A 26,485-nucleotide genomic window follows, 5' to 3' on the forward strand; every position below is an offset into this window, starting at 1 on the left:
ATTCCCTGTGTGGTATGTTTCACATATCAATGTAGAAAACATGTTTTGAGTTTATTTCAAGAAGGGTTGAAGCTTTGTATCTATACAATATGCACGTTTACTCCAGATCACCTGAATCACGTACAGCCCTTTGCATATCCACCAATAGCTGAATGCCTCCTGATGCTGTATCGGCCATAGGGGCTGTTTCAAAATACTTCACCACGATAGCCAGTGGCGAATGGTGTGAAGGGGGGACCCAGGACTGGTTCGCATATAACTCGCAACTGATGTGATAGTTGGATGGTAAATTGAACTTAGGTCACCGGGTTCGTAACGCAATGGCAAACAACTAACCATTACTTCTACGCAAAATCACAATGGAACGCATGTTATATTTCTTAGCACGGATAGTTTGCCCCAGTGTGCAGGTGGTTTGTCCTATGGATAAACTCTGCCCCACCATAGAAAGGTGGAATTTCCACGACTGGCTCAAGGGCTGTAAACAGGAGATGAGCACTGCCTCAATTTAGTAAATAACCTTGTGCAATTATACGGGTCTAAATCCATACAGTTCATTAACGTTGCTCCACTTTTCATTTCCACAATCAAGAGGAGTCTAACGGTCTTGAACAGAAACTTCACAACAAACGCAGCTTCATGCGCCACTGGCAGGTTGCAGCCATAACAAATTCAATTCCATAAATACGAATATTATTTTCGACAAAGTTCACAACGCCGTTTGTTTAGAATCCAGAAATATCCTGACATTAACAAACTCCCCGTTGACCGCTTTACGATTCTTAATTTGGTCAAAGAGCCTGTCCCGAGGTTTAATATTGCTCATGCACAAAGTATTTTATTACGTCTATGTTCACGATTATTCTTGCATTCCGTTGTTGCTCCCTCGCATAGCGCACTGTAACTAAGACTCCACAAGCCTGTTGGGCTTTGCCAAGCTTCCGTCTTGAACCCAAAACATACGAAGCTGCTAAACAGTACACGAGCCCGAACAAAAATAAACCAACTCTCACCACATGGCCATGCAAGCACAACAACTACAAATATCGTTACTCAGGGTCAACAGTAAGCACTTAATGTGCCTGGATTTGAAACCCCTAAGAGGGAAATCACTCAACAAGGGAACCGTGAGTTCACCTCAACTTCTTGGGAGCAGCTGTAGCTTGTGTGGCTTATCCGATCAGCCAAGTTTCCAACACAGAGGAACAGAACAAAAGTACTCATTTGCAATCAGTTTCAGTAATACATGTATATACACGGGCGGTCAACATTGATTCTGGCCTGCAGGTGGCTGCAGGTGGCTGGAGGGGCTCTCAAGTCATCGAGGTATGCACACGAGCCACATGGATAATGGGAGGCCCCGTTGCAGACTTGCTCAGTATAAAATACACATTGTTGCCCTTTACAGGTACGGCATTTCAAAATAAGTGTTGCCATCGAATGTGGAGCGCCTCGTATTTTACGTTTCGAATTTGCAACACGTCCTCCTCCAGCAGTTGTTTACAGTGTAGACCGTCGTGTAATAACAATGCCACTCAGGGTGGAGTTTTTCCTGCCAGTTTTATACTAAGTACCCACATTGTACCAGTTGTCATGCAGTAAAGTTGTACCAACATTGGAAATTCCTTCTAATGTGCACCCATGTCCAACATTTATTGGAAGTGATCTTTGCTGCACATCATTTCCTGCTGCCACTCCTGATGACTGTGACTCCCTTTCATTCAAGTGATGGTATATGAATGATTGTGAAGTCAGATTTCATGAAAACATGTCTCAATAGTCCAATTCACTGAGTGTGCCGACTGATTTCACTTCCCGTTATGGTGCTCTGTGACAAGTAAAAGTTAAACTTGTTTTTTTTTAGGACAAGGTATTTACACTGTACTCTTCTCTTGCAGGACAAGTTCTATTCTTGCACAGCCTTATATCCCACACTGGTTAATAAAATCTCTGCAATGGAAAAATGCACTCTCCCCCCCCCCCACCAAATCCAGCCACTGACTGACTTACCTCTTACATATCATATTTACCTCCATATGGATAGGGGCCTGGGCAGTGAAGTGAAACAAGTGCGCATTCCTACAGAACTTTCAGGCGAAGACAACTTTTACAACACAAAAGTATCAATCTTTAATATAATGCATGTTCAACTTCCATTTAATGTGGTGTTACCAGGATATACATTTAAAAATTAAAGACATATAATTAAAATCTCTTCATTCGCCTGTTAAGGATCAAACCTATACATGTGTGTGATCTTAAATGTACATTCTCTCATCCCACAACACTTAATTCAATGTCTGGCATGTTGCCATAGGATATTGGCCTATGTCTCTAACGAAATGATCATGGTAACTGTTAAAACATATTTTCAAGTGCTAGAGGATTCACATTTGAGTGAATGCTATCTTCAAGCAAGCAGTTCGTTGATATCCTAATAATAAAATAAAATTTGTCAAATATTACAATTGTGCATTCATATAATCGTTTTAAACTTAATGAAGAGCGCAGTACAGAAATTAATGTTAATGCAACAGGTCCTCCAGCTGCTGTACGACGGACACTTCTACCTCCACTCGAGCATCTTGCTGCAAAGCCTGCAGGTTCAGCGTGGCCTCCACCAATTTCTGCTCCACAGTCCCCGGATCGAGCCCGTCGCCGGTTTCCTGGCCATCATTTGGCCGGCCCGCGGCAGTCACCACCGGCTCTATGGATTTCCGTGCTGGGATATCTCCCTCCACAGCCGCCGCGATCATCTTGTGGGCGGCCCCACTGCGGAAGTGCTTCTCCAGAGCGTGTGACCTCCGAGCCAACACTGGCTGCAGGGCAGCCGTGTCGCTGAGCTGCAGGAGACTGGTCAGGTGCAGGAGGGCGATGCAGGCCTGCTCGCGGAGGCTCTCCGAGTATCGGAAGTCAGAGAAGTCCCTGAGGGCCTCGCTCTTGTCCAGCGCCTCCAGAAGGGCATCCCACACAGACGCGAACTCGGGCGCAGAGCCGAACCAGGCCCGACTGCCGGGGCACGACAACGCAAGAGCTGCTTTGATGCGCACCTTGAAGTTTTTGCATGAGCGGACGACGGACGTCAGCGCCTTGAAAGCAATAGGCCGCCACTCGGAGGAGACTGCGTACCAACCATAAAAAAAAACAATCGTCACATTACCCTATTTATGGTCTGCTTACCAATTACCTGTCCTGAAACATGTTAGCGATAGGAGAATCTTATTAGCACAGAACAGGGGATCTGTACATTGCAAGAGAGTGTAAAGGAAATGTTAATTAGATTTTTTATGACTTCTAAAATTATGCTGTCTGAAATAAGGAATATTTGGGTTGCAAAAGGAACTAAGTGGTAAATGAATGAAGGCACTCAAAGCATGCTTTGTAGAGAAATTACTTCAACTATTTCATTTTAATTATACAGAGTAAATGGAAATAATATTGAATATGTAAAAAAAAACACGTGCCAAGTATTTAGAGCATTTTTTAAAAATTGAAACAATTTCTACTTATGAAAGTTAAATAACCTAAATATTGTATTTGGAATTGGCTTCAAAGAAGTTTGTGCAATGAGGCTGTTTAAACTGCCCCTTGACATCATCTGTCCTCTATGCCCAAGCAAAGGCCTGAGAGAGTGCCGTGGGATTTCATCAGAGACCTATTAATAGAATCTGCTCCCAGGGCGCGTCAGTGTGACATCATAAGCGTGTGAAACAGCCGATGCAGAATGATCTGGATGACCAGACGCTCATTCCTTCTGCAGGGATGATAAAGGGTAAAAACTACTATACTTGGCACTATGGAAAGACCCACCAATGGAAACAGGCTCATAAATAGTAAAGCTTGTAAAATAGAACGCTAAAGGCAAACAATTGATGTATCACACAGATTTGTGAAACTCCCGATCACAAGAGTTGACAAGAAGACCAAATCTAAACCTCAATTAAATACACATGCCCTATTCCGCTACATTAGGCTGCTATGTTTAAAAAAAAATATGTTCTAGTTAAATACAAATATTAATGGCCATGAAGTGGCAAGCAAAGGAGGGAACATGCCTGGGAGGGTGTCCATCGTGGAGATGCAGTGATGAATTCAGCTCATGCACAGGTGGTATTTGGATTATTCAATCACAAAACCATGAGGGATGGCGACGGCCTAGGGAGGCCTTCATGCAGCAGTGATTTAGTCATGACCGATGACGATGATGATGGTGTGTTGCTGTTATTGGTGTTAAGTTAAGGCTGCATTATTGTTGTTACTATTGTTAATAGTTTCCCGTGAGCATAACAGTATCCTTGAGCAGGAGAGTTTAGGTTGTTTGATTTCACTTTCTGATGCTACTAACACAGCTGCTGCTGGCATGAGTGTTGGTGCCAAGGCCAGTGACCATGTGTGTGCGTGCGCTTGCCTGGCAGGAGGGCGGCATTGTGGAAGGCGTTGCCCACAGCATAGCAGGCGTTCCAGCGCACCTTCATGGTGGAATCGCTCAACACGGCACCACTCAGGGCGCTCACCGCCTCCGCCACTGCGGCCCCAAACCGCACGTCCGCCACGTGCCGTGGCTGCAGGAAGCGTAGAAGATTTCCCAGGGAGCGCACCGCGTTGCTCTTGACCTGCAAAATAGTTGCGCGTCATTTGCAATTTAGCCACGAGTGATAGGATTGTCAATTAAATTGTATTTATTTACGTCAAAGTGACCAATCATCAAGACCAAACATGGTAATTGGTGATATTTGTAAAAAAAAGTTTTACCGAGGTCACTAATTGACAGTGCACACCAACATAGCTAAGAGTGGACAATGTTTCACTCCTCTAGTCGTAGAGACTACAAGAATAACAAAAGCTAATTCACAAGTACTTGACTAAGATTCCACATGTTGCTGTCGACTAGATTAAGACTAAAATAAGAAAATACTGGCGAAAAAAACACTGTTGAACAGAAAGCATTTATATGCAGCCAGCATTCATGCAGTCTGGCATGGATGCTGGCTGTGGACAGGTATACAATGTCCAGCAGCGATTGTCACCACACCTTGTCCTTGTCCTGTGCTGCTCCGATGGCTGTCCGGATGATGCGCAGAAGCAACATATCCGGCACCTCCATCAGGAAGTCATCTCCGAGCATCTCCCTGTGAGTATTTCCAGAGGCCAGACATTAATAATAATAATGCTGCTTATTTTAGCCAGAATAGCTTTATGCAGTTTCAAGACTCCTTTTGCAGAGGATCCTGCACTGTAACGTTTGGACAATTCCAATTAACAGTGTTTAGCATGTGGGAGTAAACTTGGGTGTCCACAAAAAAAGCCACATAGATGAGAGGGTGACAAAGTTCCACGAAGATTCAAGAATCCACCGCTGTCTATCATCTCTTAGCCACCACACAACCCAAACATAAAACGTTCCTCCAAGTTTTCTTATCTTCTTACCCAAAGTATTCTTTGAAAAGTTGAGGCATATTAAGGATGATTTGGCAGATTTGGTAGCACAGTTAATGAACCATGTGAAGAAAGTGTAAGGAATAGGGTTAGCATGAACATATTTTATCAACAAGCTGCACACATTAATTAAACTAGGCTGTGCATATGTGTTCCTGTAACTTTCAAGTACAAGTAAATGTAAGTAATATTATCATTAGACATTGTCTAACTTAAAAACTGTATTTCAGTCGTGCTTTTTTTACATGCCGAAAGAAAAGTTGTACTCACAATGAGCAGTCAATTTCATAACCAAAAGAAATCACCTGGAATGTGCCCGATCCCCTCGGATCTCAATGAGCTCAGCAGAATGTGCCTGGATACTGGTTACATAGATAGGTAACCACCATCCCCCGCAGATTGTTGAAGGCTGCTGCGGGGCTACTTGGTGGGCAGTAGAGGGCAGTGCAGCAAAATCCATTGCACACTGAACCAGTGTGGTGAAGTAGTCACGTAGCCCCTATGACCTGCACGGCATGGGGATGGCCCCATCCAGTAATTGACAAAGGAGCTGTATGTGCAGTGAAATGTATTTTTAGTGAGGATCCAACCAAACCTTTCCAGACGTGACAGAAGTCTAAGGGCTTCCGACAGTCTGAGGGCCACTCACACGTTGGTGATGAGCGTGTCGGTGAGGTTGCCCAATGACCAGGCCGCCTTGGTCCTCACGAGGAAGGAGGAGTCCTCCATGCACCGGAGCACGGCGCTGGCGGCATCCGCCACAAATTGCACGTCCTGTGGATGAGACACGGCAACCACTGCCACCTGAAGCGATCCACACCGCACCTGTGATTCAGCTGCCTGTTGAAGACCTGACTGCCTTTGCATCAGGTTCTCATATTGAAACGAGCATCCCAAAGAACAAACGTCCTTTCTCCATCCATATAATACACGTGCGCACTCATGGACCACCACAACCTCTGTGTAGTTTGGGGCTTAAGGTTTATTTTTAAAGTTATGCTTGATGGTGCTTATGAGTTTATTTGCTCCCCAGTAGCGCTTGAAGAGGTGGGCAGTTCGTTTAGGAGCAGTCAACGATCAAACTCCCAGACCAGTGGGAACACCGCAGCCAATGTGACACCATCCATAAACACAAAACCAAAAACTCAATAGCTTCTTTCCCTTATAACGCTGCTTTTTACATGCAAATACATCGTAGATAATATTTCAGTAGAAAACAGTGCTTATAGTTGAGACCATACTTAAAAGTGTGGTGCATGGAAAACACTGGGAAATTCCATATTGACATATAAATCGCATTTGATTCAATATTTAGACAGTTTTTCATAAACATATGCTTAGTGACAAAATCATAAACAGTAAAAACATTTCCACGTATCAATTTTAGAATACAAAAATCCATCGTGGAAAGCCAAGAGATACCATACATTTTCTTGGGACATAGTGAAAAGCTGTTTAGTCAAAACATCTATCCAATGTGAAAGATACATTTGAACAGCCCAAGTGTCAAGGCACATTAATAAGGTCCTGCATAAAAATGAATCTCTTTCTGCGGGTTTTGCACATGAGGAATTTGGTAAACATAGAGCCCATGCTCATGGGATAACACTTCGGGGCCTTCAAAGATGGATACAATAATTGCCATTTACTGGCCAACTCACAAACCAGTGGGTTTGGGCAGTTTTGCTGATCTAATGTGATATTCTAACCCTCATTTCCAAAATGCTAGATCACAAAGGTGAGATCATTCATACAGCAGTATCAACCACAAGTGATGACATCACCTTTACTCTATTCAAGGCCAAAAAAGAAATACTTCATAATTTTCATAAATCACCTGATAAAGCTGGTTATAATAACCAGCGAAATGTCGTACTCAAGTTGTAAACGTTGTGTGTTTACTAACACACGTTTGTTCAGTAGTAACTAACGGACACGTTTTGTTTAAGTGACAAACCTTGCAAATTGGCTGTGTCGGGTGGTGGTGGGTTAACGACACATTTATGTTTACGCGATCCAACCCAAAAAAAACCCTAAATTATGGATATTGGTCGTGAAAGCCTACGTGTCAAACGGAATAAACGAAGTAATCACAAACATCTCATTGTAACATGAAACAGGAATATGTTGCTCACCTCCCGCAGTGATGGGAACAGCAGGAAGACACCGAGAGCTCGGACCGCCGCGGCCTTGACTTGCAGGCTCTCATCTGCACTCAGACCTAGCAGCACCGTCAGGCACACCATCTGCCTGTCCACCTGCACGCACCAACACAATGTTTTCCACATGTTGTCAAGTTCACATCTGTTACAAATGACCCGTTTTTTGTTTCAGGTGGGAGGAATGTGGGAGGCCTGAATGCAGTTTGAATTGCTGGTGGTTGGAAGGTAGAGGTCAAAGTTCTTTATTCACATTTTGTAAATCCCTATTACCCTGTTAATATATAACCGTATATCACTGTATGCAAGTTCTTTATTAACATTCTGTATAGCACTATACTACTACTCGAATCATGTATAATTGCATATCACCAGACACAAATGAATGAGTATTGTATCTTGCGGGACCAAATATGTACGCAGGATTATGCCTCCAACTGGTTTTAAGATGTGCTGGGTGCTGACATTTAACTGCCGTGCACAAAATATGTTGAGGGATTACACTGTAACTCACTTGCATCAATGCTGGAGAAGAAAATGCATTTTATTTGATTGCCATGATATGGACTCGTTGTATTATACGTGTAATATTGGCTGAGACCACAAAAAAGTTGGCTGGATTTGTTTTGGAACCTCCTTGAGTTGGAGCTTTCACATCACAAAGCTACATTATGAGGGCACATGTGGTGGAAGCATTAGGACTCAAGGCTTTTCAATGGGCCTACGTCAGGTGTGACCAACACGGTCAATGTGAGCCGCATATAAAACGATCAATCACACCATTAACCGTGCAGGCGTCATGCAATGTGGGTTCCACGGAAAACCTGGGCTGGCTCCGCAACACCCACCGCACATGTGGACAAAATCAATGAGCTTTTATTTGAATGTATGCTGTACAATATAAATAGGCAGTCGAAATATTAAAATAATTTCAGTGCGAGGTATTATCTTAGTACTAAGCGGTTGACTTATAATACTCGAAATACTTATTATTTTATTATTTGATAAAGCACTTCAAAAACAAGCGAATCAGTGACAAACTAAATAAGCACACGTCTCCTTCACAAATTAGTCTCCAAACTATAATAAATATATTATTAAACAGTGCTTTCGATTTAACTTCGAGACCCTTGCTTTTTAAAATTTTAGCTGCACCTTTTGAATATGTTCGTCCTATTAGCATTAATTACGTTCATGATACATGCGTTGAATTGAGTGCGAGGATCATTTGATTATTTTTTTCATAAACTATTTGTGTAATTAACAGTGTAGATTTTCATGGTTGTGCTGACATTACGCTCCACGTGTTGACAGCTTCTACAGGAACTGAAATGTATGAGAGCATTAAGTCACTTTGACTTGACAATGTTGCGCAGAGTAGTTTGGTGCCACCCACTGGCAGGAGGGGGAAGGCGTCAGGCAGGATGGTGGACAGCACGTCGCACGCGCTCGTTTGCAGTGCTGCACTCTGTGTGCTCTGCAGCGCCGGTGGTAGCGGTCCCGACAGCATTGCACTCCACACGCCCACAATCTGCGACACGACACCGCCCAATGACACGCGCGTCTTGCACCACACGCAGCAGCCTCTCTCTCCGATTAGCACGGTTGGCTACGTACGGTGCGAAAGCTCAATATACATACCCAGCGCTACAGAGAGGTTGTGTAATAATAGGCAAAGAAATCCTGCCGCACGGCTTCAGTTCAGCCACGGCTAACATCATTGGTGAGCAATATCTGAACTGGTTCTAAGTAGCATGGTAAAGTATGGCGAAGCAGCCCCCATAACCAATACGGCGTAGGGAGGGGTCTTCATTCAGCAGTGGACTGACAAAGCGCTCTTATTATTATGACTAAATGTTACGGAAGACACTGAACAATTAGGAGGAACATGCACAAGGAAGGAGGTGGAAGGTCTTTAATTGGTTATTTTAAAATGGATAGAGGACAGTGGGAGGAGGCTATAGAGCAAAAAGGAAGATGGATACAAGAGGATGGTTAAATTACAACAAACCACTTAAGTGAAAGAGGCAATCAGCATTGGGCAGAAAACAGAAAAGTAGAATTCAATCCCATATTCAAAACACAATTTACAGTCCTTTATCCACTGCTGGATAAAGACCTCACCATATCAGATATGTGATTGGGCTTATTTGGCCATAATTAACCATGCTGGTCAGTGCTGGTTGGGAAAGGGGGAGCCAAGAACCAGTTCAGATATAATTTCTCACTGTTGATTGCGGCCGGTAAACAAACTTAGCCTGGGTTCATAGCGCAGTATGCTAAACACTGGGCTATCGCTCCCCCAGTACCTCCCATAGCGCACAATCTTTCATCATTATTTCCATACACACATAGTACACAGCATCACAAGGTTCCCACAACAATGCCACATCAGCGCACACGCAGGGATGAAGCGGTACCTGCTGCAAGGAGACCCCAGGGAGTGGTTGGGATGCATTTTCTTTGATAGAACTGGCACTCTGATTTAAGCTCGACCTGTACATGATATTTATGGCTGTGCCCAGCTCCTCCAAAAGCTGACGGAAGACACACACACATACCACAACACCTCATATATATAATTATTTTTGATTCAGATTAGTAAGAGCAGAAATAACCTCCAGATTCTTCTTCTGGGTGGCCCGGATCAGGTTTTGCAGAGCGCCAGTGTCAGGCGTGGCGAATGGAAGTGATGCGAAAGGCAGAGGGATCTTCCATTTACAGGCACAGCTCAAATACTTCAAATAGCGAAACCACAGCATGGGATATCCTGAACACGAACAGCGTAGATAATCGGTCAGGAAATTGAGACTGAGGAAGTCAAGATTTGTTAGAATAGATTTAAGTAGATTAGGATTGACAGTTATACTCAGGCATGTGTTTATAAGATTTATAGAAATACATTTCACATTTCATTGCTGGGTGGCCCAGCTCCGGTGTTGCAGTGTGAAATCAGTTTTTTTTAAACCCTTTTTTTTTTCTACGTGACTTTACCGAAAGAACCAAGAAGATGAATCCCTGCAGTCACGAAAGCTTTAAATCGAAATTTAAATGCTCTATTAGAGGAAATGGCATGTGCCTGGTATAATGCATTTTTAGCCGTTTCATCTTGCCAAAATGAATTGTAATATTTATATATATAATTGCTCATCTCCTCCTTCACAAACCCATATGTTGAGGTATACACATTGATAGTGGTGATGACATGCATGGGTGTAGACCAGGGAACGAATGCAATCAGATACAGAAGTGGCACGAAGCAATTATATGCAACACATACGAATCAAAAACCATCACACAAACAATTCGATGCACGTATCGTGGGCTTCAGAATCAACAAAAATAGATGCATAATTCCACCCTGACTGGATAGGAAATGTCAGCGCATGCCGATGATGGCGACGACAATAATTATTGGTGCTCACAATGGCCAAATGATGCTCACCTTAGCTCCGTGCAGCTGTACGACAGGATTGCGGTCCCCTAAGCAGAGACTCACAATATCGGTCACCTCCTGCAGGCTGCCATGCGCTACAGGGAAATAACCCTTGATGAGATATGCCAGCACCTGCAGCAGCACGTGGGAAGAAACAAGTAATAAGCATGGTTTCAGACATTTGTTAAGAATCGACAGGCTAATTAAAACATGAGAATAGAGTTCTACTAAATGTATGTTGAACTTCTTTCGCACCATACGTAGCCAACCATGCTAATCAGAGGTGTGGATTAAATGCATTTGATAAAGTATTTATGATCAATTTGCAGATGATACAGAACCTATAAATAGGTTGATTCAAAGCTAATTTTGTTTTTCTTTTAAGTGAATGACTTACTCTATATTTCCCAGTGATTTTTTTCTTTAATGTATATGAGTAACCATTAAACATGTAAGAACGCAGTCATTCCTTGCTTTATTTAATTCTTACACTTATGATATATGCATGAAAACATGTGCATTTAATAAACTAATGTTACATTTAGGCTAATGGAGCCAAGAGAATGAGAACAATGAGACCAAAACATTTGAAAACAATGCACCTAAACACTCAATCGCAATCTTAGATCGGGAGTTGAACCATTCCACACTTAGTAACTATCGTTAAAGTACGTAATAACTTCCGGTATGCTTGTGTAGTGTAGCAGTGCCAACTGGAGACCAGAAGTAGCAATTGCGGGTGTACCCACACAAGGGGAAGAACTGGGGCAAGGGTCATGGAAGGGATAAGAACTGGGCCAAGGGTCATAGAAGGGATCCATCTTTGAGCTCCCAGAACCAGCTCGAAGGTTTGAGAAGGGGGGCGTGACCAGGGCGTGGCCAGGGCGTGACCAGGGCGTGACCAGGGCGTGACCAGGGCGTGGCCAGGGCGTGACCAGGCCCCGCTGGAAGCATAAAAGGGGGTTCGAGAGGGAGCTCGGGGCTGTCCGTGGGAATCAGGGTCGTCTCGCCGTGGAAGTCGTCCTCGTCGTCGCTGCCATCCCTGTCATCGCCTGACGTCGCCACTGCTGGATAGTCAGCCAGCTATCCAGTCAGTTAGCGCCGTCGAGCTTGGTGGTCAGCGTGACATTATGTGCTCAGTGAGTCGTGTAGTGGGAGTACTATAAATAAAGAAGGTGCCTCTACAGTTATTGTCTCCGGAGTCCTACATTACATTTGTGTATGTACAGCCCTTTTGTTAATCCACTGGGAGTGGAGGGCTGTTCCATGCCATACGGGACATGGGGGTTATTCCACCATACTCCACCACACTGTATGAAGGTGACGAGCAGACATGGGACCATAGAGCTACAGTACAATGGATATTGCTGTACTGCCCTCTGCCGATGACATCAAGTGCGCTTGCGAAATGCACACATGTACCTGTAACGCTTCCAGCCGGACAGGCAAGGGCTCACTAAAAGTGGGCTCGGGCAGCCCACGTCCCTCCATCTCCCGCCCTAAAATGAGCGTCGAGCAGAAGCTGACCAACCAGCAGCCCTGAGGGCAGCACTTTAACGCCATGTCCCAACCGCGACTCCTCAAACCGGCATTCCTCCACGAGTCGGTGCCATCCTGCAGCGGAGATGAGTAACCCCTCCCGTCTTCGCCGTCTTCGGCCTTCGGTGGCCCCTTGGGAGCGGGGGACGAAGGGGCGCTGTTCTTTTGGTCAAACGACCCCCTTGGGAGCGCCCCTGGGGTGCTGGTCCCACTGGAGGCAGGGCTGGCGCTGACGGGCTGCGTCAGCAGGAGGTGCACCTCCGTGAGCGGAGCCTGGGCCGTCAGCACGGCTCCCAGCAGGGTGAGGCACGCCACGCGTACATTCACATCTGCGAGTACAGCACATACAAACCGGCTGTCAGTGACTACTGAATTAGCCTCTCCACCTTGATGGTTTACGGACTCCAGCTACAAGCATATGCATGTGTATGCCTCAAAATATAGAAACGATTTAACTTGTCAATATACAAACAACACTATGTAACACAATGTTTGTTCCTGGGTAGTAAGTGTTATTTCGTAATTGCTCATGCCTAAAAAGTATATAAAATGGCTATTATTCCCCACAAACTTTTCTTTTGTGACCAGGACAGCGATGTTTTGAAATTTACCTATTTTCAATGAGACAACGGGAAAATTTGTGTCTTTTCGTTTACATAAAACATATAATGCATTTAGTTTTTTGTCTATCTACTCCACAATTGTGATTTTTAAGTAATTTCCTCTCGATTCTCTCACTATGGTGGGGTTTACTATTCCAGTCAAGATGGCACGTGGCTCGCGTGAAACATGATACCTCTGTGGCGTGTGAATGGCCACATGTGCCTCCAAACTCTGCTGAGCAGGCCTGGGTGAAGACGCTTGTAAGGCACGTTCAGAACCAGTGTGGCCAGACACTAGAAACCAACAGTAAAAAGTGCGCAAACTCATGATTATCACAATCATTACGCATGGTCTCCCCACTGCAAGATGGAAGTCTCCCCCTGACATCACCTTCCTTCATCGTCCTGCAATCCTACAATCCATCTGACGTCTGCACATCAACCAAAGTCATTGCTGCATCTCCATAATAGTTGTCCTCTCAAGCAGCTTCTCTATTCTGGGTGACATTCCTTTACTAGTCTTGTCAATCCATTAGCACCCTTTGTAGCAACGCGTGCTGGTCGTGCCCAAACCATTTACTTTTCTTATCTGTCGATATCAAATATCTGGTTTGCCAACCTGAATGTGAAATTGTAATTATTGCTCTGCACCTACATCAGCCATACGTAATATTTATTCTCTTAATATAAACGTTCTGTTTCCCGCCACTAAGAATTTTTTAAAAAACGTTCCCTCCATGCTTCTTTATGTAATATTCATTCTTTGTTCCATTTTCTGTTTTGGTTTCTCTATTACTGATCCATGTCATAGTTAGTAAAAGGCAATGATTTTAACAAGTGTTCCTCAGGCGCATTGGTATGCTGGCTCTTCAATATAAAGTTCAGCTTTTAAAAAATCGAAAGCAATACCATTCTCTTTCGCTAAAGGTATTTTCACTGCAGGAATTAAGACTATTTCCTAAAAACTATGCTACTTCTCAGACTAGTTCCTAAAAAAAATACATATATATTGCGGTAAAGTAATCCGTTAGTGGTAATAATGCGATGTGCTCCCTTCACCAAGCTGTACAGTGAAGTACAAGCAAGCAACCTCATGGAATTTCACACACCGCACAAGTAAACAAAATTACGCATATAAATCACCTGCCCAAAACATAACGTGAAACCACCGGTCCTGGAAAAAGTGACTCCACATCCCTTAAATCCTGAAGCAAGTGAGGCGGCGGCGGCACACCTTGATGATCTGCGTGAGGGTGAGGACGGAGTTCTCGGCGAGAAGCGCCAGCAGCAGGGTGCGGTGCAGCTCTCGAACGCTCGATGCCAGCGAGGCAGAGAGCGACGTGAACGCCGTGGTGCCCTGAGCCGCCTCTTCAGCCGCCGACAGGAACTGCCGCGAGCCCTCGAGCAGCGCCGAGAGCGCCTGCAGAGCGCCGCTGCGCACCTGGCATCACCCCCCACCACGTTACAATGGGCAGAAGGGAACGACATCGAGGGAGGTTGTCGCGTGGTGCAGGGGCCAGAGCACGGAGCTGGCACTGCTGAGTTTCTGGATTCGAATCGAGGTTTCAGTTGCCTGCGATTGAAACTGTTTTCAAAGTCATTGAGTTGATGGTTTTCACCTAAGTTGGCTAAATTTAGCCATGAGATATATGAGAATACAAAAAATTGCAGTTTGACTCTGGACAGAAAGTAAGGTCACTTGAATTTAACAAGTAGTTTGTTCTTGCTGTGGTTTTCACGCCTGATAATGATTGCTTGTGTTGCAATCGAAACGTCGTGAGAATTTTGTTTTATTTTAATTATTTCCCTTCTACGTGACTTTATCGAAATAACAAAGAATATGAATCCCTGCAGTCACGAAAGCTTTAAATCGAAATTTAGTTTTGTAGGGTCCACCTCTGAGTACCATTCTCTAACATGTGGGGTTGCACTGTCCTAAAAGAGTTCTTAATGGATTAATTAAATCACGACAGAATGCTAATCGCACAATTGCAACAGGTTAAATCATTTAGGATAAAGGTTCATGTTGCTATTCACAGGGAATTGTATAAACCAGTGGTGGGTAGGTTTGTCTTTGGGTTTATGCTCACCATTTCAAGCCCAACTAAAGATGAATGAAAATGTAGTTCTGCATGGTAGTTTTAATTGCAAATATACTTGGAAGGCAAGGCTTTATCGATAATTTCAATATATAAAATTTTTATGTAATTTGGGGTGGAAAAGTGGTTCAGGGTTAGTATACTGCATTATGAATATAATATACGCATATAAATCACCTGCCCAAAACATATTATTTATAACCCTGCACAATTTTTATAAACAGATTAAAGAGTTTGAGCATGACTTGGAGGCGCATAAAATGCTGCATAATTTAGATAGATTCCCAGCCATGGCTAATATCAGTGGCAAGTGATATCTGAACCTGTAACTATGCCCCCGACTTCAACAATCCATGACTGGACACCTGGAGCTGCATGCTGGCGAGCTACGTTGTTGATCGACTGCTGGACAAGGGTGTGGCCAGCCCTCCCCCATTACCCCGGAAAATACGGACTGTAAACTAAAAAAATACACAGCTCAAATCAACACATAAGTGGAGTGGTGGGTGGGAAGTCCAACTTACCTTGTTAGAGGAGTCCTTGAGGATGACAGTGGAGAGAGAGAGTGTCTGGCCTCCTCCCAAGAAGGGTGAATCGGGGATGAAGGCAGCCCAGTACCCGTACACGACGCGCTTCTCTGCCGCCTTAAAGGCTGCCAGCAGACAGCACAGCGCCGCCTGTCGCACCCGACTCTGCTGGACGCTGAGTTACCAAGTGAGGTTTATCGCAATTATTTCAGAAAAAATAAAATAAAATATATTCTCTTTATGTAGTAAACTTTGGATTATTTGTTTGCGGATTATCCACGTTGTAGATTAAGCGTGCTCACTATTAGCATCATGTCAATTGTCAGCGAATCATTTTCCACATTACTGTCAACAATTACTTTAAGAAACAATGAACAGATTCTATATCTTCACCAGCATTCAATGTATGTAAACAATGTTTTAATCGCCTAATTTACACATTGATTGCATTCTACCGTGTTTTGTTTTCTGTGGGCAACCCGTTCTTCCCATTACACCAGATATTTGCGAGTTGATTATGTTCATTGTATGTATATGTCTGTGTACATATGTACATATATAAGTGTACAAGTGAGAGGAGCGGTAGAGTAGGAGGTAGCGTGCTGCGCTACCAACCTGGCGACCCGAGTTCGATTCCTGCTCACGGGAAAACACCAGTGACGATTATCTGAACCAGTCCTGGGCCTCACCTAGGTTGACTCACCCTCAAATGAATACCTGGTGCGGTGCGTAAACATTGCCACTTGGGAGACAAAGGCAGTTGGGCGTAGTGTTGGCCGCCTACCCGCTCGTGAGCCGTGCCGGTCTAAATAAGTGCTCGCGAACAGCACTTGTTCCAACAGTCTGTTAAGGCTATACGGGGGGTCTTTGTCTTTGTATACCCACTTGTACATACAAGCAGGTATAGTCATGCATGCCACACACTCCGAATATAAATGGTGTCCTCACCGGAGGCGTCGCTGGTGTCCAGATTCGCTGTCGGAGAAGTCCGATTCGGAGCTTGTGCGTAGCCGCCACGCTGGTGTTAGAGATACTGCATCTCCACTGCTCTCCTCTTGAGATTAAAAACAAAACAAAATCAATTATCACTTATACTGCTAATAACATTGAGGCATGTAACAATTTCTCCTTCTTTGCGATTTACTGAATTGTCATGATTTGGGATGACAATTTGATTGAAGATTTTTTTTTTCACATTGCTGTAGTTGAGTACCTCTAGTGAATGCAGGGGTCATTTGAACAAATTACACAAACATATGAACCTAAAATAACGTATTATTACACGTACAACTTGACGCATGTATTTATATCCACATGTAAAGAGCTACAGTATGGTCCTTACTGGGTCGTGCAGTGTACTGGCAGGGAGTGTCCTCTTCCTGTAAGCACAAGCAGAGATGCACAATACAATTGCAATTCACATCCATTTATTACAGAACATGGTCATGAAAATTAACCAATTTAACTATACATCACTGTCATGCAGGCATGGCAGTGCTTGTCTATAATCTGAATTTTACTTCATTTTTACTGTGCACCCTGGTTAACTACTCGGAGCAGAAATATGAAGTTAAATGGATTCACACATTGTTGAAAAATGATCACTTTCAAAAGCCTTTGACAAAAATAAAATATGATTATGTCATTAATTGCAGTACATATGTCACGTGCTTGGTTACAGCTGTCATTGCGAAACCGCACCTCCAGAGACAGGCTTTCTGCTTGAGACGTGCATGAGGCCATGGAGCTCCCTTCTGGGTCATTATGGACATGATCAGTCTTCCTTCCCCCTCTCTTACCTGCCATATGAGGAGCCTGAAGAGATCAAGTTAAATCACATGACATGAGCGGTTAAGCATAACCCATTTCAAAATTGCAAAACCATTTTCCAATCTTTAAAGTACTAATGAAGGTGCTTTAGAGCTGCAACTCCTAATTATGGCAAAATAAAACCCTGGTAGCCTGTAGCTCTGAACCAAGCCACCTGAAAACTTCTCGCAATCTTTCAGCAAAGTACATTCTCTTACTTTCACAAAGTTCACAACCGTAAATTGTCTTAGTGCTTCCTAAACTATTCAAATTTCTTTAAAAGAGGAAAAACTTTCACCATTAATCAACCACAAGAGAGTAGACGTTGGTTATAAGCACACTCCTTGGGAGCAAGGCCATGCGCGCTTGTAACCGAAGTGTGCTTGTATCAGAAGTTCCCCATAGCCTCCCCCCCCAGTGTAATGCAAGCATGTGTTTCTTAATCAGAACTGTGCTGAGTTCAAGTGTGCTTATATACAGCTTCTGATGTATTGTGAATCATTGGACATCTGTGAAAAGGCTTCATAGCTCATCGAATTCCTCCAGCATAAATTCTGACATAACCCAAGCTAACACATCTGAAAAAGAAACCACCTGACAATCTATCCTTAGTTCCTGGCACTCCCACTCACCTTCTCACGGGAAGGCAGCAACTGTGGGGGCCGCATGGGTGCCTGGATCCCATCGTACTGAGGCAACGCGGTGGGGTAGAGCGTATCAGCCGTGAGCTGCGGTGCACCAGGAAGCCCGTAGAACATACACCTCTGTATCACCACAAACAAAATAAGATGTGAGCTGCACAACCACATTTAACAAAATTTGAGGCCTCCTTAGTCTGTAAGGATACTTGCCACGGATCTTTTTAAATCCTTTATATTAAGTTTGCTTGCTTGCTTAGGACCGTGCAAATCTTTCGGTCGTTTTTTAACCCACTTCCCGTGATCCAATCGAGCTGACATTTTGCACAGACTCGTTGTGCGTGACAATGCATTTTCGTGACAAAATGTTTTCAAAATTTTACACTGTTTAGGGGAACATAAATAAATATTTAATTGCCAATTGTTTAATGCTGCCAGACAATCATCTGACCCATAGGTGGCAGCCATCTCAAGCCAGAGGACGAGAGGACTCTAGCCACCCCGATGCCACGCATATAAAGGATTTATAGTGAAAAACTTTGTTTTTACGGGTTTACTTGTTTTTAGCCTCCAGATAGCTGCCCGATCAAGCTGAAGGTAATATATCATGTTAATTACTGGATTAATATAGTCTAAACTTCAACTAGGTACTTACAAAATGATCACACATGATGCATATGTTCAATATACTACTGTATACATTTGATTAAAGTATAGCATTATTTTTATTGGCAGTAATGATTTAAATGACAATCTATGAACATTTGGTATTTTTGGAAATTCAGCAGAACACTATATTTTGTTGACAAGAAATCATGCGATTGAATGGCATGTACATTTGTGCACACTACAGCAGATGTAGAATGCATTTGCGTTAGATGTGCATGAAGGAGTGTAAATTAGTTTTTACTTAAGCCAAACCAACTACGTAAACCAAAATTCTGTAATTACTGTTCAGCTACGCTCATGTTCAATTACACTGCTCAAGCAGCCACACATATAAAACACAAGAATTAAAAAAGACAAACCTTCAGCGTTGCCAAGAGTATGCCCATCTGCTCCGTAGGACTTGGTCGAAAAGTAAAAAGAATTGCATTTATGCCTTTCAGAGCATTTTGCAGAGTCTGCGAATATCCAAACAACATCAAAACAGCAAGTGTTCATGAAAAAACCCTGAAAACATACAGCGTTTAGCCTGTACATGCATTATGCATATATATACTGATGATGTGTGCTCTGGGCTGTCTGATGCGAATTTGAAGATTCACTAAAAATAATTGTTAATGAGAATAAAGTTAATAAATACATTTTAAAAATTCAGGGTCAGGATACTCTGGAAAAACACCTTCGTGATGACTAAATTGACATGTAACAAGTATAACCCGTAAAAACAAAGTTTTTCACTACAAATCCTTAATATGCGTGGCAGCTAGAGTCCTCTCGTCCTCTGGCTTGAGATGGCTGTCACCTATGGGTCAGATGATTGCATTGCACCATTAAGCAATTGGTAATTAAATATAATATTTTTGTCCTAAAAAGTGTAAAGTTTTTGAAAAAAAATTTCACGAACATTAATTGTCACGCACAACGAGTCTGTGTGGAAAATGTCAGCTCGATTGGATCACGGGAAGTGGGTTAAAAAACGACCGAAAGATTTGCATGGTCGTAAGCAAGCAAGCAAACTTAATATAAAGGATTTAAAAACATATGGCATTTGCGAGTGACATCATTCCGTTGCCATGAAACATCTAACTAACTTTAAGGTCGTTTTTCTTACGAACAATGATTCAAACTCATGTCAAGACAGCCTGGGACACACAGCCTAGGTAATCAGGTCCAAGGTTATCAGAATTCGAGTTTATATTTTAATCTTCATTTCATTGTTTACATGGTTCTAAATTAGGTCTTGAATTAAATATTTAATCAATCACATAAAAATGCAAGTAAAATTTAAAGTTCGTAATAGGCCTACAAAATGTATCAGCATTAAAATGTCACGTATTGCATTGTGCAAGTTTAGCATCAAAATAACATTGCTCGAGGTTTAATTTGCTTTGGGTGGATATGAAATTAAATGCCTGGGGATTGTTAGTCAAGTGTGCTACCCTCCATACCAGTGGTTCTCAAAGTGTGGTCCCCGAACTACCAATGGTCCGTCACGGTCCTCCAGGTGGTTTGCGGGCCGATGCAAATGCAGGTTAATCCGGCAATTATAAAAATATTTGTACCTTTTCTTTCAGACATGAATATTTACTTATATTTAATTTTAAAAATGAAGTTACGTAAATTAGTCTGATTAAATTACCCTAACCCAAAGATCTAAATGCCTCCCCCTCACTCCCTAAAAAAAAAAAAACCTTAGTTGCATCATTTTTTTCATGTTCTTGTCATATGAATAATTTTATATTACTGGTATTTAGAGATGAGTGAATGCGTTTTGTCACCAGAGGTGGGGGGTTGGGTGGTCCGCGGAAATATTTACATTGGTGGCCAAAAACTTTGATAAACACTGCTCGATACCATGACAGCTCTAACAGCAGTGTGATAAGATATTTAAATAATCAGAATCTTTATTTATCGTGGAGGATTCTTTCACAGGTGTCCAGTAGAAGTGTTGTGTGCAGTGTCCCCCCCAATGCAAACTTCACCTTGCAGTACGTGATGTAATCTGTGTCATCCAGCTTGCTGGCACGAAGGATGGTGAGGAAGTGGATGAAACAGGCCTCTCGGTATGGCTCTCCCATTGCTGCCTCTGCGGGCTGCCTGTGGATTTAAATAGTTTACTTGTAAAACGCAACTGCATTTGAAGATTATTGCAGTGTAAATGGAGGGTAGTGGGAAATAACGTACCAAGAGATGAAAGTTTTAAAGGTGCTCTTTGCAAAATCAATTGCTGAATACATTTTTCATAGCTAATGGATCATTATGGAAACTACAATTCTATTCAACTACATCCAATGTAACGTTGATCAAGTGGCAATTACATTGTGTAATAGTTTCATGTTATAAGTAGCGCCTTCGAAATGGACTACTTTTTCGTACTGTGTTTATAATGGTACTTCTTCATACAATCGAAGTGGCTGTGTTGTTCATGGAACTGATACTCATGCTAGAAAATGAGACAGCACTACCAAGATCCTGGGTTGGAATTCTAGGCCAGTTTGGTTAACAACTGGACAAAAACACAAGAATATGACAGACACTCTGGATACCATATGCTCAAATGGAGACTCAAGAACTCTCCATGGTGTGAATATGGTGAACACCGTAAAACAATGTAACGTGCAGGGAATTAATGTCCACTGTCCTCATTCCCCGGAAACACATCTGAGACTCGCTGAGCATCTCCTGAAACTCTGGACTGGATATCTAAATTTCAAATCATACTGTAAAATGTTAGTCCTACATATGAAATCATCATTATCTGCAAAGTAGATTCTAGTTGGTGAATAATGAATGTTACAGGCTGTGAAGAAGCACACACCTTGCGCAGAGATGTGCAATGCACTGAAGAGCCTTTACCCGGACTTCTCCATCAGAAAAGGACAGGCCTCCGAGCCTGAATAGCGGGTCCTTGGGAAATTCTCCCACCAGCTCTGGCAAAAACTGACAGCACAGTATGAAGCATAATACTGTAGCGTATATTGACATATCAATAGTTTGATATTGTAGATCAGTGTTCCTAATTGCAAGGCCCGCAGGCCACTGGCAGCCCCTGGTGGCCTTTAGTGCGGCCACTGTGCGGCCCCAGACAACATACAAATGTGAAAATACTCCATCATGATGTCAAACCAAATGGTTTGAAATGTGTGGCGGCCCTTGTACTGATGTCTTATTGGCAAAAGTGGCTACCCTCTGAAAATTAGTGAATAACACTGTTGTATATTGTGGTGATTGCAGAAGACACATAGCCATACCTTTTGACACCGGAATCCATTGTTGTAAACGATTGAAGCCAAAACCTCAAGGAGCTCATAGTAAAGCCACGATCGGCACTCATTTATGGCTGTGATGATGTACGACACCAGATGCTTCAAACAGTCATCGTCAATTGGAACCTACAACAAGAGGCACAAGTCACAACGTGGCCTGGCAGTTACATTAAACTTAAGCCAAGTTAACTCACACAGCAAACATCATTGCATCAATGCAATCATTTATAATATCAGCTATACACATAATTGGCAAACAATTTTAATTTCCAACATTAAAACAAATTATTTAACTGAATTAACTTATATTTCTTTCTAAATCAGCATGCAGTTCAAAATGTGAGTGGTTAATAAACTACAGATTATGAATTACTGTACGTGGAAAAACGTCATGCTATTATTTGAAAAACACGACCGAATGCACGATGAGTTTAAATTAAGCTTCAGTGGGTAATTTACTAATAGTATCCTGCCTACGTTGAACATAAGGGTTCAAGATGAGGCGTCGTCTTGTCTGGTTGTGAAAATGTTGTAAACAAAACCCTAATCTCAAAGATAGCACCATGCTTAAATAGAGTTCAGTAAAACAGATTCACAGCGGTTTACCTGGAGCCTGCTTATCAGGTGGTTGATGAGGTGGCACACCTTCACCAGCAGATGTTCCTGCTGCCAAGGCACCAGGTGAGTAGCATGAACCAGGAGTGCCGACACCTCCTAAACACACACATATTGGCCTCGGAGTTATATTAACCAAATATTAAAGTCAACGTGATTGTTAAACAGCACTGCACTATGAACCCAACGAAATGAGTTTGTTATCTAGATATGGTGAAAATAAGGGGGGAGTTGATATCTAAATTGGTCCTAGGTGCCTCACCTTCACCAGCCTGCACTGACCAACGTAATGAAGCATGGTCAAACAACTGCTATGATTGACAGGGTTTGGGGAGGTAATGGACTTGTCATGTTCAATTCATGATCATACAAATAATGTTTTGTTGGAGTCATCATAGTTTACAACCCTTTGCTGGATGAAATCCATGTGATGAGGGTTGTGGATGCTCATACTTCACCAAGCAGGTCAGTGCAGGAAGAAGGGGTGGCAGGAGCAGTTCAGATATCACTAACCACAGATATTTAGCTGGGGTCAGGAATAACATTTTGGTAGCTAGGTTCATAGTGCGATAACCACTGTGGCTACTGCTCCCCCCCATGCAATCATATATCACTCACAATTTTTTACAAATGGCCCAGTGATGACGCAACTCTGGACAATACTTACCGAATTGTCCAATTGTGTACATCACTGCCTTGCTGATAGCCAACCGTGGATGCCCGGCGTTCACCTTTGGCCATCACATCACATGGCGACGGTTAACTTTGGATAAATTGGCCCAAGTGACGGCAAGCATCGGCTATCGATGGGCCCAGCTAAGACCAACGTCGATCAGAAATGGCTCAAATGTGTGGCGAAGTTGGCACGTGTGTCTGCGAGGTAATATTTTGACAACTCTCTGGGCCCAGACGCAGAGAGGGCCTCCCACGTAGCGACGCACCCGTGGGTCAGGCGTGGAGGTCTCCGCGTTGGACGAGATCATCTGGTCGAGCAGCAGATGGATCTCGGTGCGGGTGGCCTCCGAGTCAGCCCCGTCCCGTACGGCCATGAGGCGGCCGTGCAGCCGTGACAGCTCCATGAATGAGATGGTGGGGGCCTTGCCTACAAATGAACGAGAGAGACAAACGGCAAGAGGGTTAGTGAATGAATGAAGAGAAGGCGTTGTGGGCCATCAGTGTTGGTGTACGGTGCTTTTTCTGCAATATTTTGCTGTCTTTTCTTGGATTTTCTGTTTGCACTTAGTCACATAGTCACTTTAAGATGCTTTCTTGTTCATGTTTTTTTGTTGCGGTTGCACCCGATTCTAGAGCCGAATGGTTCACAGGGATATACCTTATCAATGAAACTTGAACGGACCGTATTCTTGGTTCTTTCGGTAAAGTCACGTAGAAGGGAAATAATAAAATAATATTGATTATAAAACAATAAAAAAAAAATCAAAATTTGAACGGACCTGTTTTGGTAAAGCGATGCCGGGTCAGAGGTTTAGCCTCCAGGTGCATGTAACATTTGAGAGGCATAGAGTTGTACACTTTGGGAACGCATTATCTTCATACGTTACTTAACTTGTGCTTTTAGGTTAATATGCAGTTTAGGATCATTAATAACGAGATAATTTTGTTTCGCGTGGGGTTTTTCGCTCCACATCATTGGAATGATTTAAGTTTGTAACAGAATGATTATAAGTTTCTTCCACCGTGTGGGTGGAATAAGTCGACTTGTAACAGAAGTTGTATAAATGTCTAAACACAACACAGATTACAGACGTACTTGTGTCCAGGCTTCATCTAACAGTGTTGCAACAATCGATTACTACTTACGGTTCGCTGATTAAGACGCCCGGTACTCAGAAATCCGATGAGCTACCAAGCTCTTTGTGTCACAGAAGTCCAATGGAGAAGGGCAGGGTGAGCGAGTTACATTAACAACGATACAACCAGACGACACAGTTTATCATTCACTATCAAGACAGCGAGTCGCTAAAGCGAAACGTGAAATATTACAAAGTACACATTTGGCACATCAATCGCAAACATTCGCCCCACATTAACTTGGACGTCAAAACCAAGAACGAAGCCGAAGACGTTTCGCCTGAACGTCTGAGAGAGAGCTCTCGCACCCAGCTAGGAGGAGGAGGTGGAACGCCGCGAGTGGCGTGAGGAGTGAGGGGAGTGAGGACGCAAACTCAGAGACAACGTGCGCACTTGGGCGGCCATCTTACGTGGGGGTGGAGGGTGGTGGGGGTAGTGGGGGGGATGGTGGTGGGAGGGGGTAGTGGGGGAAGTAGTGGGGGGGATGGTGGTGGGGAGGGGGTAGTGAGGGGGGGTAGTGGGGGGGATGGTGGTGGGGAGGGGGTAGTGGGGGGGTGGTGGGGAGGGGGTAGTGGGGGGGGTGGTGAGGAGGGGGTAGCGGGGGGGGTGGTGGGGGGGATGGTGGTGGGAGGGGGTAGTGGGGGGGTAGTGGGGGATGGTGGTGGGAGGGGGTAGTGGGGGGGATGGTGGTGGGGAGGGGGTAGTGGGGGGGTGGTGGGGAGGGGGTAGTGGGGGGGTGGTGGGGAGGGGGTAGTGGGGGGGGGGTAGTGGGGGATGGTGGTGGGACGGGGTAGTGGGGGGTGGGGAGGGGGTAGTGGGGGGGGTAGTGGGGGGGATGGTGGTGGGGAGGGGGTAGTGGGGGGGGTAGTGAGGGGGGGTAGTGGGGGGGATGGTGGGGAGCGGGTAGCGGGGGGTGGTAGTGGGGGGGATGGTGGTGGGAGGGGGTAGTGGGGGGGGGTCGTGGGGGATGGTGGTGGGGGGGTAGTGGGGGGATGGTGGTGGGGGGGGTAGTGGGGGGATGGTGGTGGGGAGGGGGGTAGTGGGGGGGTAGTGGGGGATGGTGGTGGGACGGGGTAGTGGGGGTCGGGAGGAGGATGGTGGTGGGAGGGGGTAGTGGGGGGGATGGTGGTGGGGAGGGGTAGTGGGGGGGGTGATGGGGGATAGGGGGGATGGGGGTAAGGTGGGATGGAAGCTTCCGTTCAACTTGAGGGTGACGTCACGCCGAGCTTCGCGGTGACGTCACGCGTCCGTTATCTCTCGCCTAATTGCAACAGATTTTACTCCACATTTTTTGGTTTTATATTTTTTCAAAGTCCCGTCCGTTAAATTTATTGCACTGTTCGCCGAGCGGCGATGGCATTTAATTCACGACGCGTTTGCCATATAAATGCATGCCTTTTCAACGCTTTTAGTCGTATTTTTTAGTCGCTCAGTGCGTCCTTCCCAGGCATCTTCTTAGGTTCTTTCGGTAAAGCCACGCAGGCATTTTTCTGACAACCCCTTTATACACATTCCAGATTTGAAGCTTTCGTGACTGCAATGATTCATACTCTTAGGTTTTTTTCGGTAAAGTCACGTAGGTAAAAAATAAAAGTAAAAATAATAATTATTATTTTATTTCTATTATTTGAAAAAAACAAAAGCATAAAAATAAATATATTTATATTATTATTTCAAAAACATAAAAGTAAAAATAATAAAAATAATATTTAGTATTCTTTTATTTCTATTATTATTTTTACTTAAATGTTTTACCTACATGACTTTACCGATAAAACCTAAGAGTTGTTGTTGTTACCGAAAGAACCAAGAATATAGTTGTTGTTGGTGTTTAAACTCATAAGTCAACTTCCGGTGGCGAACGGAAACGGCGGTCGCCTC

General features: G+C 43.8%; 1 protein-coding gene across 1 annotated transcript; it reads right to left on the reverse strand.

Annotated features, from left to right (window-relative positions):
- Window positions 1-2,105: 2,105 nt before the first annotated feature.
- On the reverse strand, window positions 2,106-24,950 carry HEATR6 (HEAT repeat containing 6). The gene is made up of 23 exons (XM_078595502.1): window positions 24,614-24,950; window positions 23,734-23,894; window positions 22,784-22,891; window positions 22,163-22,303; window positions 21,730-21,851; window positions 20,894-21,008; window positions 19,274-19,369; window positions 18,240-18,371; window positions 17,500-17,613; window positions 17,141-17,177; window positions 16,747-16,852; window positions 15,796-15,973; window positions 14,407-14,613; window positions 13,367-13,466; window positions 12,454-12,899; window positions 11,041-11,163; window positions 10,016-10,132; window positions 8,992-9,126; window positions 7,572-7,694; window positions 6,086-6,210; window positions 5,033-5,129; window positions 4,409-4,613; window positions 2,106-3,121 (listed from the first exon to the last, which is right to left on the reverse strand). Exons 2-23 carry the CDS (start codon window positions 23,869-23,871, stop codon window positions 2,526-2,528), a joined length of 3,561 nt encoding a protein of 1,186 aa, XP_078451628.1. The 5' UTR covers window positions 23,872-23,894; window positions 24,614-24,950; the 3' UTR covers window positions 2,106-2,525.
- Window positions 24,951-26,485: the final 1,535 nt, after the last annotated feature.

This window comes from Lampetra planeri, chromosome 6, assembly GCF_965212315.1.
Source record: "Lampetra planeri chromosome 6, kcLamPlan1.2.h2, whole genome shotgun sequence".
Classification (NCBI taxonomy): domain Eukaryota; kingdom Metazoa; phylum Chordata; class Hyperoartia; order Petromyzontiformes; family Petromyzontidae; genus Lampetra; species Lampetra planeri.

Bases quoted from the DNA above. Each gene is read 5' to 3' on its own strand.
- HEATR6 (XM_078595502.1), bottom strand. From the start codon at position 23,871: ATGGAGCTGTCACGGCTGCACGGCCGCCTCATGGCCGTACGGGACGGG. The intron at 16,853-17,140 runs GTAAGGACCATA...TTTAATCTCAAG, and splicing joins CCAGTACACTGCACGACCCA to AGGAGAGCAGTGGAGATGCA. The intron at 3,122-4,408 runs GCAAGCGCACGC...GTTGGTACGCAG, and splicing joins CAATGCCGCCCTCCTGCCAG to TCTCCTCCGAGTGGCGGCCT.